The sequence below is a fragment of the Asterias rubens genome, chromosome 3 (genome assembly GCF_902459465.1).
Source record: "Asterias rubens chromosome 3, eAstRub1.3, whole genome shotgun sequence".
NCBI classification, from domain to species: Eukaryota; Metazoa; Echinodermata; class Asteroidea; order Forcipulatida; family Asteriidae; genus Asterias; species Asterias rubens.
In genome coordinates this window covers 21,444,576-21,466,643 of record NC_047064.1, presented here as the reverse complement: position 1 = coordinate 21,466,643, position 22,068 = coordinate 21,444,576, and the positions used below count along the sequence as shown (strand labels likewise).

At 37.8% G+C, this 22,068-nt stretch overlaps 2 protein-coding genes across 2 annotated transcripts; one reads left to right on the top strand and one right to left on the bottom strand.

The window, feature by feature from the left end:
- Positions 1 to 58: 58 nt before the first annotated feature.
- LOC117287843 (centrin-3) lies at positions 59 to 9,019 on the top strand. Its single transcript, XM_033768393.1, has 5 exons — positions 59 to 171; positions 5,077 to 5,212; positions 5,383 to 5,497; positions 6,290 to 6,481; positions 7,127 to 9,019. The coding sequence occupies exons 1-5, from the start codon at positions 155 to 157 to the stop codon at positions 7,168 to 7,170; spliced, it is 504 nt and encodes a 167-aa protein (XP_033624284.1). The 5' UTR covers positions 59 to 154; the 3' UTR covers positions 7,171 to 9,019.
- On the bottom strand, positions 7,247 to 17,748 carry LOC117287841 (zinc finger protein 280C-like). Its single transcript, XM_033768392.1, has 2 exons — positions 17,544 to 17,748; positions 7,247 to 15,225 (listed from the first exon to the last, which is right to left on the bottom strand). Exon 2 carries the CDS (start codon positions 15,204 to 15,206, stop codon positions 12,612 to 12,614), a length of 2,595 nt encoding a protein of 864 aa, XP_033624283.1. The 5' UTR covers positions 15,207 to 15,225; positions 17,544 to 17,748; the 3' UTR covers positions 7,247 to 12,611.
- Positions 17,749 to 22,068: the final 4,320 nt, after the last annotated feature.

Sequence of the window (22,068 nt, the reverse complement as noted above, 5' to 3'; positions counted from 1 at the left end):
GATTGATTGATAACGTGTGCATTGCGCATGCGATTTGACCTTTCATTTTAGCCGGCCATTTTGAACAGAGCAAGCAAACAACACCACAATCTTATCACAGACGACGCGGTTAAAATTGAAGTCATCAAATACAGTCGTTTCATTTTCAAGAGATATGAGTCTTTCATTGAGGTGAGTTTGGTACTCGTGTGTTCTCATAGTAACACTGGCCATGGCCTTGATCGGTTGCATCCATTTGCAAACGTATTTTCTTTACGCTAGGCAAAATAATCGAGAGGTCGAGTTGGTTGTAACAAGAGTAAAATCAGTAAGGTTGTATGTAACATGTAATTGTAAATGTACAATGTAAACAACACTCACACATTAATGAACTCGACGGTTTTAGTTGGGTGGAACTGTCTCTTCTCAGGCATACCACCAGACCACAATACAGTTGGTAAACATACTTAATAATATATAAATTATTAATACGAATTAATTAATTAATGACATGATTAATTATAATGAAGGATTTGGATTTTGGGAGTGAACAAAAATCATAATTTGTAATAATTGTATTATTAAATATTAATGTGAATGTATTGATTGATAAAATTTAAATTTAATATTAAAAATAAATAAAGTGTATGCAGATACTTCCGCGGTGCACTACTTCCTCCATCATCCATAGTGTATTTATGTAAGTTGTTAAAATAATTTGCCATAGGTAGCTAGGTAGTAGTGTCATAGACATAAGAAAGTAGTCTGGTGTACTGTAAGTATGTCTTTTCTCCATCCCCATGACAACCAGGGGTTGAGCTACTCCTAGAACTATATGAGGTTTGCTCGTCTATCGTCTCCCGTTAGTGCGTTACGGGGAATATGATAGCCGAACGAACCTCAAGTTCTAGGTCCTAGGAGAAGGGTTGAGCATGCATGGGTTTTTTTATTTTATTTTTTATTTTTTGTTTTTTTAATAAATAGAAGCATTTAAATTCAAAATGTGTGTAGTAAACTTAGTAAATTTATGAATTAAGAACTAGGTACTCCTCCTAATCTACTCCTAGCTAGATAGATATATAAATAGTTGAGAGTGAACTCTCAACCCTCCTGACCCTGCGGGAGGATGAAGGGTTTCTCTCCCGGCAGTTTAGAGGGTTATGATTGGTTATTGATATGAACTAGTGTAGTGCTCCTACTCCTAGAACTATAGGTTCATGGAAACAATAGCCGAATTAGACCCAGTAACTGGGGCGCTGTACTCCTTTTTTTCCGAAATTTTGTCATTATCTGTCTTGCTAGTATGACCGATAATGACAACATTTTTTGAAAAAAAAAAAAAGCACAGCACCTCAGTTAGGCTAAGTAAAAAAAAAAACATGTTTCGCGTCCCCGCCTGCTTCCTTTTTTACAGGACGCCTCCTTTTTTATTTGATTGTTTATTTTATTTTTTTATGCCCTTTTTTTTTTGTGTGTTTTTTGTTTGTTTAAATAGGGTTATTTGAAATGAGTTCAGGAAAAACATAATGAATGTCTTGTCTGAATGCCTCAACTAAATTGTTTCATTTATGTTTTGTGTATTTCAGCAGTAAAAAAAACAATGGGTATTTTTACATTTTAAGAAAGAATGGCGGCCATCTTGTAATAAAATATAAAAAATAAAAAGCCCCTCTTTCTCCTTTTTTTGAAAAACGCGGACGTGAAACATGTTTGTTTTTTTATTCGGCCTTACTGGGTCTATATCCAAACGAACCTCCATACAGTTCTAGGCAGGAAAATAACTAGTCTCTATAGGGCCCTATCGTTATAATTATTTGTGGTGTGTGCTGAGCCCCAAGTAGGAACCCTGAAGAACAGCTGTAATAAATAAATACAAAAATGTATAACACACTAACAGATGTAAAGTGTTACAAAGTTCGTACTGTAACTTTGTAACCCTTAGTTAGCTGGCTTAGGCTGCGCAAGGTTGATACTAGTTAACGATTGCAGTGTTTATTTACTGTCAAATTGTTGCCACTACAATTGTTTAGGTTTATACTAGATACATTAAAAAGTTTTGATGTAGTAGTTTTAACAAAACTACCAGAAATATGTTGTACTTCAAATGAACTTGGATAAAACGACCCTAGCGTTGTTGTTCCGACAACTTTGAAGTGTTTTTCTAGGAGGTCAATTGCTATGTAATGATAACCAGTAAGGTGTGGTGCTCTCTGAAATGATGCCAATTCTACAAGAGCATTACGTGTGAATTTCCGTCCTAAACAAATTTGTCTTCCAATTCATTCATTTTGTTTATGGACTGAAAGAATAAATAGAATGGATGCCAACACAGTAAACCATCGCAGAACCTCAACTATGTCAATGAAGTAAGTTCAGTGTGTACTTTTCAACTGCAAGTTTGCGGTTGCATTTGCTTCACAAGTTTGGTTGGGTGAAGACACTGTTTGTGGCAGTCTTTGGTCAGCAGCTCATGGTGTGATAGTTATTGGAACATATTTTGGTGTATTGCTAGCCATAGAATTGCATAAGTAGTGTGTGCAAGTTGAATGCAGAACACCCCACTCATGTAGGTATACACATAGTTTGTAGTGTTTGTTTCAAAATTGCATTAATTTTATCAGCTCAATATTTTATCTAGGTTGTATACAACGAGGTATTAGCCTTTTATTAATCTGACACCTCCTATTATTATTGCTATGATCACTGTTAACAATTTTCCGCAAAGCACAAATTTGTAGGAAACCAGTTGCAGATGATAATGTAGAACAGTATTTTTGCTGGTTACCTCATTCCAGTAAGCAGTGTAAAGTTTTGTGCTTGGCTATTCTTTGCGCTAAGCATTTATATGAAGTAGGGCGAAGTACTGAATACTCTATCCTAGGTGCTTTAAGCCAGTCTACTTGAGCTAAGTTGTCGTGTGTTTTTCATATACATTTTGCAATTACTTACTCTAATTGTTCTTAGGTCAAACAAACATCCTGCTATTATTTTAACAAAGGAGAAAAATATGTAGTTGTAATTTTCATGAAAATCTAGCCTTGCTTAAACTGACCTTTTTTCTTCTTAAAGTGTCATTGCAAACAAAGATAGAGTAACTTATTCTTAAAGCCATTTATACACTTTCGGCACAGAAAAAAAAAATCACAGATTTACAAATAACTTACAGGGTTTACAGAAGGTAATGGTGAAAGACTTCTCTTGAAATACTATTGCATGAAATGCTTTACTTCTCGAGAAAACATTAAAACAATTATCAATTCCCGATATAGAGAATTACGGATTTATTTTAAACACATGTCATGACACGGCGAAACGTGCGGAAACAAGGGTGGGTTTTCCCCGTTATTTTCTCCCGACTCCGATGACCGATTGAGCCTAAATTTTCACAGGTTTGTTATTTTATATATAAGTTGTGATACACGAAGTGTGGGACTTGGACAATACTGTTTACCAAAAGTGTCCAATGGCTTCAATGTAAAGTTGTCAAGGTGCCTTGGTGTTGTGATTAAAACAACACTCTCTAAAACAAGATATTTTCACTTGAAGTTTTGGGTTATTTTTGACTGCAAGCAATTTGAATTTAGATTATTACAAAACGCAGTGTTTTGTATGCCATTGTTGTACTTTTAGTGTGCCTTATTTGCCAACTGGCTCAAAATGTCAAAAGATAAAATTATTGGGGTTTTCACCCCCCCCCCCTAACAATTGCAAAACAAAACCAAATTCATCAGAATACAAATTCCTATTGATTCTTTGAATATTGATAATGCACAACAGTGCACTGGAAAAACGTTAATTGTGATCCCTGAAAATCATGTAGAAATATTATTCTAAGAATACTTTAAAGAAAATGTTGAAACTATGTTAACATTTATAAATGAAAAATTTAGAAAAAGATTTGTAGAATTATGCTTAGTACAACCAGTGCAGAATAGAATGGTAGTTGTTTATTTTATTCAGTGGAAACCGCTCAAGTAAGGTGCATTCGGGCCAAAGCAGCCAAAGAGCAACGGTTGGCCATAGGATTACAACATTGTTTACTTGTGACCTGGTTTATGGTCACTCAGATGGTGTAGTTGGCAGCGTCGGCAGGTGGTGCGGTCAAAGTCTGCTGTAATTCATTATCAACCAATTTTTTTAAGTCAAGGAAAGTGTAGTTTCAGAGCGTACTCAAAAAGTATAGGCCCTATATTTAATAATTTCGCTTGTGTTCAATTTGAAGTCCGACTAGGGACAATAATATACCCGTTTTATCCAGATGTTGCAGACATTTCAGGAAATTATATTTTGATTTCATGAATCTAAGTTATTTACAGAGTCTGATTCAAACATGTGATGGATAAATTATGCAAATAAGAAAACCAAAAAGGAAGATATAAGCATTCCTCCCCTTGAGTGTGAGCTTCTCCAATTTCAGTAAAAATTTCACTCAAAACAAAATTTGTTCATGTTCACTTGAACTCCCGTTTAAATAGGAAGCTTCATGTGAAATACCAATATTGACATTTAAAGTCACCTGGAAGTGGTATTTTTTTAATATAAAGCTTTTGTCACCAATATATGTGTTTTGATGAGTGGAATGTTATTTACAAATTTAAGAGTAGACCCCAACCCGAGAGGGCGCTGTTCGTGACGTCAATCGAGGCAGACTTTGCCTGTAATGTGTAGAGTAAACACAATTGCAAAGTACATGTACGGACCAAGTCGTGAGTTTGTACATTTCAAAAAAAAAAAAAAAATCGTTTTTTTTCTGGCAATGCCGACCAGGTGTATTACTGCTGAATGCAGAAAAACACTTTTTGAAATGAAGCAACTCACGACTTGGACGAACATGTACTTTGCATGTGTGTTTACTATACGCATTGCAGGCAAAGTCTGCCTCGATTGACGTCACAAAAGGGGTAGGCGAAGTCAGCCCCCCAAACAACTTTATATATTTTTTAAACATATATATCGTGACAAACAATTACTAAAAAATTGTTTTATTGTTCGTAAGCATATACTCTTATGTTTGAAAGAAAAAAAATACTATTTCCAGGTGACTCTAAGAACAAAATTGCAATTCATTTGTAAATTTCTCCACTGTTTTATTTACAGAACTGACTTTGGTATGGATAAGGGAAGACGAAAGAAGCGCCGGGAGCTGACGGAAGAACAAAAACAAGAAATCAAAGAAGCTTTTGATTTATTTGATACCGACAAGGATCGAGCGATTGATTATCATGAACTCAAGGTATAAACTGGATATTTGGTGTCTACCATAGGGATTGAATTCAGGGTAAAGTACCACAAGACTGTAGGGCTTGTAGCTAAAAAACCTTTACTGGACCAGAACCTATTTTACAAGTCCAGAATCAAAACGAACCATGATGAAAGTTAGTAAGTTGTGTATCCTTTTTACAGGTGGCAATGAGGGCACTAGGTTTTGATGTCAAGAAAGCCGATGTTCTGAAAGTATTACGAGACTACGACAAAGACAACAGCGGAAAAATATTCTTTGATGACTTCAATGAAGTCAGTAAGTATCAACTAAAACATACTTGTATACAATTTTAGAACTGACATAAAGTCACCACTGAGTACTGTCAACCAGCACTGCTAAAGAAAGAGGGTCTGCTTATAAAATGTACATAAGAAGTCCTGTATCACATTTCTGCTTCGAGTTTCATGTTTTAAAAAAAGAGTTGGACAGTCCCAGCATTTTTGTTTGGCTCAATTGCGAGTTATGACATACCCTATGTTTTATGAGGCAATGTTCATTCATTCAAACTGATATTTATTTTCATACTTCATGGAAACAGAGTAAAACATTGTTTTTATTTTGGAATGTAGGTTCATGTAGAATGAGCTTCATTGCGTGAATTTTTTAATAATAATAATAATAATTTATTAATTTATATTGCGCCCATTCCATAAAATGTACACAAGCGCATAACAAAATAATAAGAAATCATTTCAAAAAGTGGCAGTGAGCAGTTTTTATTTGCAGTGTTTTTTGTTAACAACCAGGCTCAGGTGCATAACAAGATTATGTAACTGCCCTTCCATAGAGCAGTCTGCACAGTCAGTACACGGTCAACTCGCTTACTCTCTGACCACAGAACAATTTCATCTTTGAGACCATTTTCATTTTGCACCTCCATTTGAAAATCTTAAAGTATATGGGAAACTTCTAAAGGGCACCATTGCCAAGATCAGGTCAACAGATGCCTTGGCCTCCGTTGCTCCAGTACCCTGTGTTATTCAAGACACATGTTTTCTTGTTCCCCTTGTCTAACACACCTGTCTTCTTATTCCCCTTTTCTAACAGTGACAGACTGGATGTTAGACCGAGACCCACACGAGGAAATCATCAAAGCCTTCCGCTTATTTGACGACGATGACTCAGGTAAAATCAGCCTTCGTAACCTCAGGCGTGTAGCGAGAGAGCTTGGGGAAAACATGACAGAGGAAGAGCTACGAGCGATGATTGATGAGTTTGATAAGGACGGGGATGGTGAGAGTAAGTATTTTTAAGGTCAAATGAGACTCCCTGGAGTGTCATGTTTAAATTGTCTCTTGAAAAGTATCCATTGTGCTGACAAAAACAATCAGAAATCGTAAGCAGTTTTTCCTTAGTGATGGGCAACTCTACGGGTAAAACCTGAACCAAATCTTTAGGCTCAGGCAGTTTTTGCTTAGTGATGGCACCTCTAGAAGAAAAACCTGCCGTCGATTTCACAAAACTCTTCCTAACTTAAGACTAATCTCAGGACTTAGGACGAGTCCCAACCCTGCACTGTAGCATGCAGACCTTAAGCTTAATCCTAAGTTAAGACGAGTTACTCGTCCTAACTCGAGATAAGACGAGTCCTAACTCTTTGTGAAATCGACGGCTGAACCAACTTGAACATTTGAAGGGAGCACCTAGCCTATTTGAAGGGAGCTCCAAGGCAATGACCCAGGGCGCGGAACTTGCCTCCAAGTATCACTGTGTTTGGTGATTATATTTGTATTATAGTATCAAGTCTAAACAAAGGTTTTTTTTCTTCAAACCTCTGCTTAGGTTCTGTTCCAATCCAAGTTTTGGGAAAATGGACCTGATAAAAGTTCGTTTCAAAACCCAAAGTTTTCTTAATGTTTATTTGTTGTCTTTTATTCCCAACAGTCAATGAAGATGAGTTTGTAGCCATTATGACTGGAGACACATGAGGCTGGTGTTCCTTCACCTTGTACATAGAAATCGGACCAACACAACAAGTTTAGTGTTTTTTTTTACAATTTGATATTTACAATTTGTACAAATGGGTTGGTAGACTTCAACCAAAACCATGGTGTTTGCGTGTAAACACAACCAACATTCAGATCTATGTACAGGGCAAACTCTACACGAATAAACTTTGAGGGCGCTGTGACTTGTGTTATTTCCCCCACTGACCTTTTGGGGAAGAGAATTACAAACGTACAGTTTGCGATGTGTATAGATCTCTGAACTTTGGTTGTGTGTGTGCGTGCAATCACCATGGTCTTTGAACCAAGACTAATGGGTGGCGTCTATGGGAGGGGCAGTTTTTAATTAGTTCCCACACAAGGGTTATCACTCAAGGTCTGTACTCAAAGATAGAATAAGGAAATCTACTCTATCATAATGTTGCCATTATAGAGGTAAAATGATGATGAATTTGCATGGCACACAGGATGGGCCAATGAGGAATGTTCTTTGACGCGCCTTACTCAAATGAAATGTGCTTAAGGTCTATTGGAAAACAAGATAAAATCAGCAATTGTCTACTTTAATCGTTGCCCAAGGCTGAATATGGCTTTGCCAACTTTTGTGGAAAAAAAGTCACAGTACCATTCCATCAATGTATCATATTGGTCTTTGAATTGAACTTTAAAAAAGACTCTGAATCTGACCACCACTTCTTAACTCATCAAGACTGAATACATAATCTTATTAAGTTTACATATACATGTAATTCATCATTCTACTGCATCGGTACCACATTTTGGTAAATTGAGTGTATAAGTGGTGATCACATTTGTCAGTTTTTGCTCACATACATGTACAAGTAGTAATCATGCATGCTAATTTATTTCTTTGGTGTTTGATATAATTACATGCAAGTACTTAAAATGAAGACTCTGAATGGTTTGTTAGACCTTTCCCAATTGAGGGCTAGTTATGCGTTCCAGTGTGGGACATCCTTAGCAACACTCATGGCCATAGCCACCAGTTCAGAATAGGCTTAAAGAGTAGTTTGCAGCCATTTTGTACAAATCAAGAAATTTAGTCTAGTTGCTTTTTGTTAAAATTATAATCAATTTTCATGGTTGCTGTTGTATGATAGGGAAGCAGTATGATAGATCTGCAAGTTGAAATAAAATATCTGTAAATACAATTGGAATGAGACTTTTGTGTCTTTTTGTCGAGTGTTGGTGGGAATAAAAGACCCTTGCTAATGATGTCACACGCTCGAACAGCACCCTCAATGATGTCAAAGGAAGACCTCGTTAACATATTATTTGGTCCAAGGAAAAAACTAGGAAGATTTTATCCACTACGAGGGCCGACCTACAAATCTACATGTACATACTTTTCAGCTGAAGGATCGCTAAATAATTGCATGTGGTTAGTGACATGGAATTAACAACAAAATCAAGATCAAATAGTTGCAGAAGACATTCATTTTCAATTCTAAATACATTAATGTTTTATTACCAAGTTGCTCATTTGTTGCAATTCTTTTAAGCAATGACTATCATACAGCTGTCATAAAAATACACGGTTAGTTTTTAATTTTTCAACAGGAAATAAATCTAAATTTGTGTTGACCTACAGTCTACTGTGTATTCAAATGTGGGAACAATTTATGAGCAATTTCTTGTCGTTTGTCCAAGAGTGAGCTTCGGAGAGCAAAGTAAACCAAATTAGCATAATGCATTCAAGAATATAGAAAAAGAACAGCAAAATAAGAATAATTTGTTTGATCAGCTCAGTATTTTCGATCTTGTATGCTGAACACATTTTGCGAATTACAAACAAAAATTGAAAAAAAAACACAAAAAAAAATGGAATTATCTACATAAAAAAGCCCAACCTCCAAGTGTTACAAAAAGAACATTACAATGGATTTTGCACCAATAATTGTCATATGCATTAATACAACTCTATAAGTTATCACACAAGCACGAGTGGAGTACGGAAAAATATAGCGCTTCTGCGTCCCATTGATATGGGACGCAGACGCGCTATATTTTCCGTATTTTCACAAGCGCACGTGTGATAACGTATTTATCTTCAAGCAAAATTGGCGCACGACATACAACACACAAGACACAGGAAGTTATATTAGCCGTGCAATATAGGTTTTATCACCACTCCATTCTGCAATTCTGATTGGTGGATTAGCGCATACTTGAAGATACTACTTGTTATCACTCTTGCTCCAATTTCCCTTTGAAATTTACTCCCTTTTGAAAATTTTTCTCATTTGAAAAAGATCATTTCAACATCATTTTCTGATCCAGCAAAAATTGACGTAAACTCCTAACATTAAAATAGTACATCAGTCTGTTCAGTGATTAGAATCAAAATGCAGGGCCCACTTTCATGGAGCTGCATAAGCAGATCATTATGCTTAAAGTAATTTTCTGCTAAGCGAAAGTACGCAGGACACCAGCCTTAGATTTAAAATTTTACATGGTACTTTGGCTGTACATGTAGGTTACCTTGTTCAGGTAAGCAAAATTTGTTGTGGTTAAGCAGCTCTATGAAGTTGGGCCGTGTCAGGGGCCCAATTTTTATAGAAAACTCTTCTTTCTGCTAAACAAAAACGAATAAATTGTATGAATTGGCTGGCCGTAGCCTTATATTGGTTAGCACTATTTGGTTGCGCTTAGCTACTTTTTCTGCTTAAGCAGTCTATGAAACTGGGCCCAGATCTAACATTTGGCTCGTAGAGAAAACAAACACGTTTTTGGGGGTAAAGGGAACCCATGTGAGAATAACTAATACATTAAGGGTAAAAACTGCCTTTCCAAAAATGTATTATCAAGAATGTTGAACTTGAAAACATTTAGCTAGGTGACAGAAATTGCTCTCTCCAAAACTCTGCACTTCAGAAGAAATAGTTTTGCAAGATTTTGAACACCATTACCATAATTATAACTAGTGAGTGTTTGGATGGAAATTAAACCCTTTTTCCAAGGGGTCATTACCTTAGTTAGTATTGACCCTACCTTCCTTTGATCCTGCAAAGGAGCATGAATTACTTATTTTCAAAGATAATTATTCTCCAACTAAATTTACATATTATTTTACCCAATTTAAGGTAAAGTTCTGTAACCTTCGATAAAGACTCTGCTAGGGTCGAAACGTATAGTGTTATTCGAAGGATACTATCATTACTATTCTACTATTAGGCTAAAACTGACAATTTGAAGCAAATAACACATTAACTAGGGACACTTCCTAGCCCTATCTCAATAATTCAAATCAATAGTGCAATATTTGTTAGATGTATGCTTTGCCAAAGTAGTCTTACATTCTAATCTGGTTTTTGTACAAAATTTTATCTTTACAAAATTTGTTTGTTATTGTAAGTTTTTATACACTTCATATACATCAAAATGTGTTCTTAAAATGAAACCATAATACAGCAGATATTTTTAAAACAATCCATGCCCATCACATGACAACAATGCACAGTGTTCTCGGTTAACATTGTCCCGTTGGCCAACTACCAGTTAAAACACCAGAGGATCAGTCAAAATTCTCTACAGGTGGTCCAGTTGGCTAGTTCAGTGTTGAAAAACATCCCTATTCAATATGGACAAGTGAAAAAGCTGGGGGCCGGAGAAATAAAAAGCCAAGTAGTTTTTTTCTGGCAAGTCACCGACTAAGTTCAGGGCCAACCCTGCTAGATCTTACAGTTTTATCCTACCCATCCCCTAATAATCAAAAGACTCAATGAGTTACTCTATTTATGCTTCTTCTCCCAAACCTACCAATGTCTTGTATGAGAAATCATGTAAGTGGCAAGTGAAGATTTTCCATTAAAGTTTAGAATACACAACTTTTACAATTTGTGAGGGGTGGAGGTGAAGGCAGAGTGGGGAATATTTCGTCGGCTCGGGACTGTAAGGTCGTTTAGTGCACTTTGTGTGGATTTTATCCAATCACTTTTGCATATTTTGGTGCTCCTAGTAAATGGAGGGGTTTCGTTCATGAGGGGTCTCCAAACTAACTGTTGGCAAAAAGAAACATTTCATTTCTAAGAAAAATATTTAATTGTGGAATTTGATTCATTTACAAACTTACACATATTTTTTCATATATATAATTTTTTTTTGAAATTCCAATTAACGACCTCAATAGCACTGAGCCGACAATTTGTAACTTGCAAACTTTAACGTCACGTTACACAAAGTGTGTGAACATTCAAACCATCGTGCTGCCATGCATGGAATACATGATGTACGAAGACCTTGAACCCATTTGTGTTAATTACATTGAATTACATTGAAGTAGAAAGATATCGGCCACAGAAACGACATGTTCTCCACAAGTTTTGGTCAAGTATTTTTTAGCAACTGCGCTTACATGTATTCATCAATAGCGTGTAATAACCAATCTCACTATCAAGAACCCTGACAAACAGTGGAATTGAACTATAAACATAACTCACACGAGTGATGTGCTAGGATCTTTTCTCACTCCGACAAAATTCAAAATCATTGAACATGTAGCTCAGCACTAAAATTGTTCTAATTATGGTGCTGTACCTCGCCTCAGTCTTACAGAATACAACATTTCAAAACATGTAGACCTTGGTGGGTTGAGTATTGAAAGAAATTGTTTTTCACCCTTCAAAAAAAACCTTTGAAGGCAGTGGACACTATTGGTAATTACTCAAAATAATTATCGGCATATAGTTTTGTGCTTGTCTAATTGGTGTTAATATGGTAAGCTGGTGACTCAAACAGCTACATAGGAGCCACAGACTCCCACAGGTACCATAACTTCCAGTCTTGGTGCCTTTCTCAAACCTCGGATGGAGCTCCGGCTCCTGGTGCAGTCTGATGTTCAACCTACCCGGCAGGCAAAAAAACACGCTGCTCCAAAAATGTATGGTCTGTTCGTTCTCGCTGCGTTTCTACTGCGTACGCAGCACGCAAAGCCAAAGTCGGGTTTGAGAAAGGCCCAAGCACTGAGTTCATGGGTTTTATCTGGAAAACAGTATAGGAAAACAGTGATTGGAAAACGGTATTGAGCAGAAACCCAATGGCTTGTGTACTGTGGACTTCCGCAATCTTGCGGAACTGTGTGGCAAGAGCCTTTTAGTAAACTTGGGTAGAAGTGTGTACCAATTGAAGCAAATTTCACTGACTACACAATTGTCAACATTGATGACCTACTAAAGGAAAATTGTGTCACCTGCAATTTTATGTTGTTGATGCAGTGATGTGTCCTTTATGTGGGTCTCACTGTAAATAATGTGAGAATTGAGAGAGAAGAAAAAAGGTGCTCACTAATACTTTGGTGTTAACTGAAGAAACTTAAAATGTACAATTTGTACAGTTCAAATCAAAAACTGTGGAAGTACCGATGTGATACAGGTCAAAGGTTACACGTCCACATTTGCTTAGTCTTACACAGCACTTATTTGTTCCAGTTTGATTTGTACTTCCTTGAGTTGGATCATTTTTTCTTTCCCGTTGACAGGCTGATCTCCTTCCTCCTTATCTTTGTTAGATGTTTTACTTCTCAATCTCCGACCTTCAACCTTCGCATCTTCAGCATCTGATTGCTGATTGTCGCTGGTGTCTTTGTTGTTTTCGCTGGTGTCTTTGTTAGTTTCGCTAGTATCTTTGTTGTTTTTACTGTCATCGTCTTCTTTAGTTTGAGAGTTGTCTGCTGTAATATTCGCTGGTAATTTCTCCAGCTTCACCGACAAGTTTCCAATCTTCATTGGAGACTTTTCCGCTTCTTCATCTTTGTCACCGTTCTCTGATTTACTGTCTTTGTCACTGGTCTCTGATTTGCTATCTTTGTCGCGGTTCTCTGATTTACTATCTTTGTCACTGTTCTCTGATTCATTGTCTTTGTCACTGTTCTCTGATTTACTGGTGCTTGGTAAATCATCAGTAAGGTCAACCAGCACCTCATCTTCAATCACTATCACTTCATCATCGCCGTCATCATCAGAGTTTTTCTTGTTAGCCCTGCGAAGAGCTTCTCTATCGATTTGTATTATCTCTCGTTTGAAATGTCTAGATGTCATTAGACTACTCGTTCGCACTTTGAATGACTCGATCATGGTGTGACCACGAGGGCAGCTTTCGATGTGACATGCCATGAGGGTGGGAGACAGGGTGCTGAATTCACACTTCTTGCAACCCAAGAGCATCCGGCCATTATTTACGGTGATCTTCCGGATGCGGTGGACCTTTGGTGTGGAACCCGCCTTGTGAAATGCTATCATGTGATTTGCAAAAGCACCCCCACAGTAGGTGACGTATTTACATAAGGTGCAGGCCATCTTCTTACGGAAGTGATCTCTACTAACATTTGTCGAAGTTCCACACTCGAGGCATCTTAGTGCCCCCTTTGGTCGAATGATTTCCTTCCTTGTCCACAAAGACGGTGCGATCTTAACAGGCATTGGTTTTGACACTGTCTTGGCGTTCTTCTCAGAGGTCGTGTTGATGGCTTGCTTTCCTCTGTAAGGAGCCATCTGGGGGACACCGTTGCGATCCTTTTGCCTATGTTGAACGTGATCCTTATTAATGTGGTCCTTCAACATGGTGCTGTTCAAAAACATCAGTTTACAGCTTCGGCAGCGGAATAAACCATTCTTCATCGACACGGAAAGATGCGTTTTACAATGGCGCAAGAAAGAGTTGTTGCATCTGATGATACGCACGCAGAAGGGGCACATGAGGGCTTTGCTTCCTTCGTGTTGTTTGGAGAAGTGGCTGACGAGGTCATCATAGAAGGACGTCATGTAGTTACAGACACCGCAGACGTAAGGCATCTGAAGTTTTGGATGACTCTTGGCGAGATGCTTGACTAACCCATCACTGTCCTCGCATGCTTGCTCACAAATGCCGCATCTATGTTTGCAATACATGTGGGCTTTTTCAACGTGCATCTGCAATTGATATGGTGTGGTGAAATGCTTGAAGCAAGAACGGCAATTGACAACGTTATTGACGGAGGAGTTTAGTTGCTGCTCATTGTCCAAGTGATGCTTGATGTGCTGCATGTAGCGTATGTTTGTGGATAACTTCTTGTTACACACATAGCACCGGAAGCTTCCCCTTGGCTTTTCATCATCCCACCACGACCGTCCTTTCTTATACCCATAGTAATTCTTCTCGAAATCTGGCTCGACTGGATCACTATTCAACTTTAACCGTTTAAGGATAGGGCTACTGTCCGGTGGGGCGGATCGTTTCACACCACTAGTAGAACTGACTGTTTGGGTATCAGACTTTCCAGCAGACACATTTACAGATGCAACAGTTACAGGTCTTGTTGAGATGGGATTGGATATAACCTTTGTTGTTACAATCTGACTCAAGGTGGGGCTTTGAACCAACGGAGTTGCTGGCGCGGTGAAACCCCGAATGGCAATAGGTTGTGGATTGGTCCGAGCCACAGTGACGGGTGATGATAAAACCGATGTTCCCATTCTTGGTATAGTTGTAGACTGCGGCGCCATGACAAGCTGGTACCCGGTATTACCAGGTACACTGATAACCTGCATACCTGATAAGTCTGTTCTGCCTGGTACCTGTATAATGGTCTTTTGCCCAATTGAATTGACAGGACTAACGAATTGCTGGAGAGTGGTCCGAGGTTTGGTCACAACAGGGAGAACGCTTTGACCTCCAATCTGCTTCACTATTTGCGCTTGTTGTTGCCAGCTTACAGCAGATGATGTCGATACTAAAACTGTCTGTTTCTGCGGCAGAATCTTCTGTTGCAGCGGTTGATTAGAGATGCCATTTTGAACGACGACATTTCCCTTGGGGGGAACAGCTTGGCTAACGCCTGAACTACCAGAGCTGGATTTGTTATAGGCTTTGTTGTAAGCCTCCACGGCTTTGTTGTACTCGTTCAGTTTCTCTTCATGTCGTGTGTAGATGAGTTTCTGCACGTCTGACAGGACATCCTCGTCGCATATTAGCAGAACGTTTGCCTTGGCAACGTTGGATGTTTGCCGTGTACTTTGAGGCATGATGGTCTATCACTCAGTTCTGTAAGATGTGTAAATAACATAGAATAGAAAATTATAATCACGATTTTGATCTTGTGAGTTACATCAGCAGTTTACTCTGCTAAGGGCCCCTAAACAAAAATATGTATTGACTAAATGTTTAAAGTGACCTGGAAATGGTATTTTGTCAAAATAAAGCTTTTGTCACTAAAATGTGTGTTTTGATGAGTGGAATATGAATAAATAATTAACTAAGGTGTACAAAAATTAGTTTCCATGTTACTTACAAATTTGAAAAAAAGCCCTACCCGAGAGGGCACTGTTCATGACATAAATCGAGGCACGATGAATCGCCAACACAATATAGTGACGCTTGGCGCAAGTGAAAACATGCCCTCAAAGTTTAAACAATACCTGATTTTTTCACGTCAGGCAAATGCTCCTTTAGGTTCCACTAGCTGGAAAAATTGTTAGGATGGCGTCATGTAACTAATTAGTTCTCTGTTGGCGGGACAGACGTATCCCCATTATTTTGTTTGGGCACTGTTCTGGTGAACAGTCTTTTTTCAATGAATTTTTCTTCCACTCAGTGCTTTTTAACATGTGTTCTGTGCCTCTGATAATTTTGTATGTAAGGGGCGCAATATAAATTTTGAATATTATTATTAAATATTTTTATTATTTTTTAGAAAAGAACTTTTCTCTATTTATGTCAAAATGTGTAGTGTCATGTATTCCGGATTCACTGGAAAAGACGTCGGACTGGACCACTTTGCAAAATGACCCCCATCTTTAGTTGTTTTGCTGCATCCAGCAGCAATACACCTGGTCGACATTGCCAGAAGCAAGAAAAAACTTTTTTGAAACGTAAAACTCACGACTAGGACTTAAATGTACTTGCACGATCGAGGCAAATTCTGCCTCGATTGACGTCACAAAAGGTGTAGGCGGAGTCACCCCCACACAACATTAGTTATTTTTTTAATTATATAAATCTTTAAAAACAATTACTAAAAAAATTATTTTATTGTTCAGAAACATATTCTCTACTGTTTGAAGAACGAAAAATTATATTTCCAGGTGACTTTAATATATGTAACATACCGATCTTATCACCCCCATAAGTTGGGTGTCAAGTCACCAAAATATGGGGAGAAAGTTATGAGAAATGATTCCAAACAAATATAAAAAATCATTTTAAGAAATAGAGGAAACGCATCAAAGCTCCCACAAGGGGATATAAATGCTAAGCTGGCAACAGCCAATCTCTCACACAAACAGTGGTTTAACTTCTATGGTTATGAATGCACAAATCAATAAATTGTGATTCAGTAACTAGACGACAACACTTAAATAATTTTAGTCATTGTAAAATCAGCAGTTAGCTTGGTAGAAACTGAACTCATAACCACTGTAAGACAGGCTTTTCAGAGCCAACATTCCCCATAATTAGTTGCGATAACGCAACCCTCCTCCCGGGGAGGAGGGTTAACGTAGGTTCAACGTGGGCTCAACGGCGCCCTCTCTTGATATTTTGCTATTCACGAAAAACCTTACTTATAAATGAGATATCCCTTTTGAAAAAATGAGTGAAAAAGTGGTTGCGCCTAAAAAAATTTTTATAAAATCCTAATTCGCTAGAAAAATATATTTAAAAAAATTGCCAAAACATCTATTTTAATTTATTTATTAATTTATTTTATTTTAAAATTGTTGTAAAATACCACTGACCACCAGTACGGTGAGAACAAACACTGAAAAAAACGAAGGATTTTGTGTATTGGAAAGATTGAGACTGAGAGAGGGTAACAAGGGGTATCATCACTGTGTCACCATTACAATGTAACTAATGGTGACACAGTGATGAGACCGATGTTAAAAGCGGAGCCATTAACAGCTCAACAAGGTGGGCTAACTGAGATAGTGATTTAATTATTTCAGTCAGGTGCCTTCCACATCCACAGTCCAACAAGCAGCAGACCGAGATTGTCAGAGTCTGGGAGACAAAAACGTCCCCCAACCAACAAAAACAGCCAACACACAAAACCGCACGACTGACTGTTAAGTGAAAATATACTGATTGACATTGACAAAATCAAACGAAACATTCGAAAAGAAGACAGAAAAAGACAGACCAAAATAATCACGGGCAGAAATCCAAGATGGCGCTTGGTTTTTTCTGCGCAGCAGTTCATGCCTGCGCTGCAGCTGCTCTAAATAGTAAATGCAAAACGCTAACGTCTGGTCGTTCCCATCTCAAAAAAACTAGACACTCGGTCGACAGTCGTCCAGTGCACAATAACTTATCGTTTAAAACTTAAGTTTCTACCCATTACACCAAAACAGCAGTATACTTACGATCAACTCGAGAACAGCGGATACACAAGGGGCCGAGACTGGCGTACACAAGTCTGGAACAATTCGGGAATGTGAGAAAAACTTGACGTTGAAATCCCACTGAAATGCCAACATTTACTTAGTGCACAGTACACCACACACCACACACACACCGAGTACAATGCGTACACACAAACGACCGCGCTCTTTCATTGCATGAGGTCGAACCAGCAGCAGACGGTCACCAAGTTTGTACATCAGGAATGCATTGCGCTGCTTACCGAGTACCAGCTATTACAATTAATGGCGCCCAATATTGCGTCAATTATTTTGTACGCAAAACCTAAGGATGGATTTCTCACCAGCCAGGTGCACGTCACGAGGGCGGGCTGGAACCCTCCAATAGAAAAGCGAGCTGGCGCGTACCCTTTTATGAATATTCATTATTAAGGTGATATTATCCAATAGGAGGCCGTCCCTGACGAATCACAAGGGGCATCTGCTGCTGCACGGCCATAAAGGTCACCATTTCCGTTTAGTGTCAGGAGTGTCACCTAGTTCCATGGGATTGTATGCAGTTCCATGGTGGTGCGTGGTTTTTGTATTTGTAGACCTATCAAACGGGACGGAAAAGCAACTGAAATATTCACGGCGGTTTTTGAGTGTATGAAAGCTCCCAAAGCCCATGGCAACCACCACAAAAACCACGACAAAAACGCATTAAAGAAGTTTCTGTGAGGTATCCGATCTGTACAGTGTACACATGTACAGGAGATCGAGATCTACAAATAGAAGTTTTTTTTTGGCGGGTTCCTTTACACACATGAATGACGCATTTTTTCCCGGACAAAAGCAACTAATGCTGAAATAACTAGTTGGCCAGTCTAATGACAGGTAGCACAAAATCATGACGCTCCATGCGAAAAATGGTACCTTTTGGCGTCAGTCACATTATGCCTACGTATTTCAGAAGTGCTAGGGTAAAAACCGAATACATGTACATGCAACAATGGAGTACTTCGTACATAGGCCTACATTATATACACCTAGCGGTTTCGTGACACTACTGAGTTAAAACAATGTTCGAACATTTTGTCTGAGATTCAAACTGCAAGAGTTAGCCACGCATCCTTTGATTTTGACAAAATAATATACGATTGGTTACAAAAATAGAACAAACCGGCATCATGGTCATTGTGATGTGATGTGCTTCTGAATATAAAAGAACATACTTTGAAGAAGGACAACCAGCACACTATGGCGGAATGTCATTCACTTTTACTAAACATAGCTGGCACTAATATTGAAATGACGGAGCTTTTAGCGGACAAAACCGAGGGCCACTACAGTTCTCAAGTCTAAGATGGTACCATACAGGAGCAACTAGAGACTTCCAGTTCAGTTCCTACCCCGTGCCACCCGGGGCACATTCACATGATAACCCGTTTGATATCACAGGACACGTAGTTTGTGCGTGTCGTACTCATTACATGCATTTTCCACATAAATGCAAGAGTTATAAAGGTAGTAGCTGAACGTTTGAGATGCACCCACTTGTTCACAATGTTTATAATAACAATACCAACAATTAAATTAAAAAATTAATTTCTTTTGAGTTTTTTGTAAACAAATGGTGATGTCACAGGTTAAAGTTCATACTTATATGGCTTGGTTTATTTGAGTTGAGCGAAGTAGGCCCTAAACGCACTAATAATAAAAACTGGAAAGTACCGGATGTGGAACTACTTTTTGGAAAAGAATATCTTTCCGCCGTACGCATGCGCGAACGCGTCGGCGAATGTAGTAGACTTGCTACCAGTCTGTTTAAATTCCCGTCACAACGCAATTCTACGTTTTTGAGTATGCTTGGTCAACAATAGTTATACCCGATGTGTGCAAAATTCATGCTGCACTCCCACATATTTATTGTTTTGAAAATGTTTAACAATATAGAAGACACATAATAATTGTTCATATACGAGAAGCATGTAGTTTTATTTCAAACGGAAAAATCAAGTTTAAAATAATTTGAAAATAATTTTACATGAATGACACTGAGGAGATATCCATCAGCCGTAATTATAAAAGTCCACACTACTTCTTCGTTTGAAGCTCAGCAAAATCATTCAAATATGATATTTCAGTCGGCACCGAGTGGCGTCAACACCAAAGGGGGGCTGATGGGATGGTATCCCCGGGCCTCAGAACCTCTCAACCCCCTTGTCCCGATCCCAAAAGAGATTGAAATGCAAAATATGAATGATTCGATATCTCATCCCCACTAGCTAATGCCGGCCGCAATTTCTTTTCTTACGCACAATAGAATGCCATCCTCAAACATTTTCCTGATTTATTTTTTACGGATTCCCTTTTTAAAATCGATTTAGAAAAGCAACAGTTGCAATTTCGTAGTGCAGAACAAAAAAATTTCCCTGGCCCGCTTCCATGAACTGGTTACGCCACTGAGTGACCATTTCTATTGTCCCTCATTGTCCTAGAGCACCAGCTCGATTGTCAGCATACGGTATACAATTGCATTAACGTTCTAGTACAATAATTATTAACAATTAAAGATAATACATTTACAACCATATTGCATTTAAGGTACCACCTGATTCTTATTAACTTATTAAGTCAATGGTTATAGGCATTTTGATTAACAATCGTCCTCATAAGAATAATTATCTATTACAAAATGTACATCTGTCTATGACGACATGACCAACATTGAAGTTTGTGAATATAGTGCTACAAGTGCGATAAATTACTCACCCACACACCCAACAATAATGAATTCTGCATATTCCGGTTGGTAACTTTGAACATATAGTTTTTAATCTGATCTTATGGAGTAAAGTGATAAAACGGTTGTTTCAGTTATTCTTGTACAATGCGTTGATTATTTCAAAGATTTTAATTGATTTCAAAGTTTCCTGTGCGGACGTCAGAATAATCAGTTTCATTACCCGCCAGTCACTGTGGGCATCGGCTGATATGACTTTTAAGCAATATTACCTTAAAGTGATAATTTTACCTTAAAATGACAATTTAAAATGTTTTTTTTTTACACAACTTTCTCTGTACCCATGAAAGAGGTATATTAATACCAACACCAGTTTTACATTAACCCTATAACTCGGTTCTCAGCACTATATTTCGAGTGCTTTTGTATGCATAAAGGCACATAGCCGGTATATCAACGAAAGCGATCTGCAAGCTTAGGCCGTGGACCTAAAGAAAGTGTGAGGCGCTCGACCTCGACTCGCTTGCCGATAGCCGGTGTCGCATGCAATTATATCCTCTATGCAATATCGAATGCCAATCGAACCCCATCATTGCTGCCAGCTGAGGAAGGCTAAACCAGGCGTCATAATGGCCCTTGGAAAAACGTAGGATATTACTATCGAGTACCGGGTACAAGTGCCGACCTAAGCCTACATACTATCTATAGACTTAACATAAATAATTCTCATGCTTTTTAGCACTTTTGCTGATACATCCAAGTGACCCCAACATCGGAAATAAGACTCAAATTAAAACATAATGCGAGGAGTATATGCATAATTAGTGAAACGATTTGTTTTTATTGTATGTATTTGCACTTAACTGATGATACAAATTAAGGAAAAATATACCACGTTTGAAGATTTAAAGATTGCATTAAACTATTTTGTATTTAAAAACTTTATTTCTAAACTTTTCATCACCACTCAGTTTAGTAAAGCAACTTATTACTGTCCGATGCTAAGTTCAAATAAGCGATGTCATTTAGATTTCCAAAGTTATACGTAAAAGCAAGAGCAATAATCTGGATTTAGACTCCCATTAATTGCTTCTCAGCACCCAGGAGTATTAGCAAGCTTATCCTTTACTTTAACCTCGCGCAAATTCCATGAAAAGGTTTTTAATGTCAGCAATAATTTGTATAGCACAGTTTAACAAACACTTAAATGCAAGAAATGGCAATTACCAACCGTCCCTAATCCACCACTTTGAGTCTCGTAATTTGTAGCAGTTTCACGAAGCGACATATTGCTTGAAATATACATTTTTTTTCACAAATTGCAGTGATGTCATTAAAAAAACATGTGTTATCAACGATATTTGTATCAATTCACGTTTTGTTAATAGTTACAGTAATGTCATTTGGCACTTAAAGTTTTAACCTAGTGAAACTTTCTTATCTTTTAAAATGTCATTTTCAAACACTGTAAACAATTTTTAATTTCAAACAAAGAAATAAAATCGAAACTGCGACGTTGAAAACTTAACCCACGTCAATCTGCGATGCCTCCAAACGCAGCTTTACCACTGTGATGTTGCTTCGTGAAAACTGCAACAAAATAAGCAAATTTCTTTAAAACGAATGGCCATACTTGTTATTTTGATCAACTCATATAATTTAAAGCTGCCATCATATTTTGTTTACTTATCTTACACTAAAATAAAGCTTTTCTGAAAAACCAAGATATTTTAAACATCTATTTATAACTATATAGTACTATTTATATTTACCTGTTTACTATTTTGAACCGAAGCTGTACAT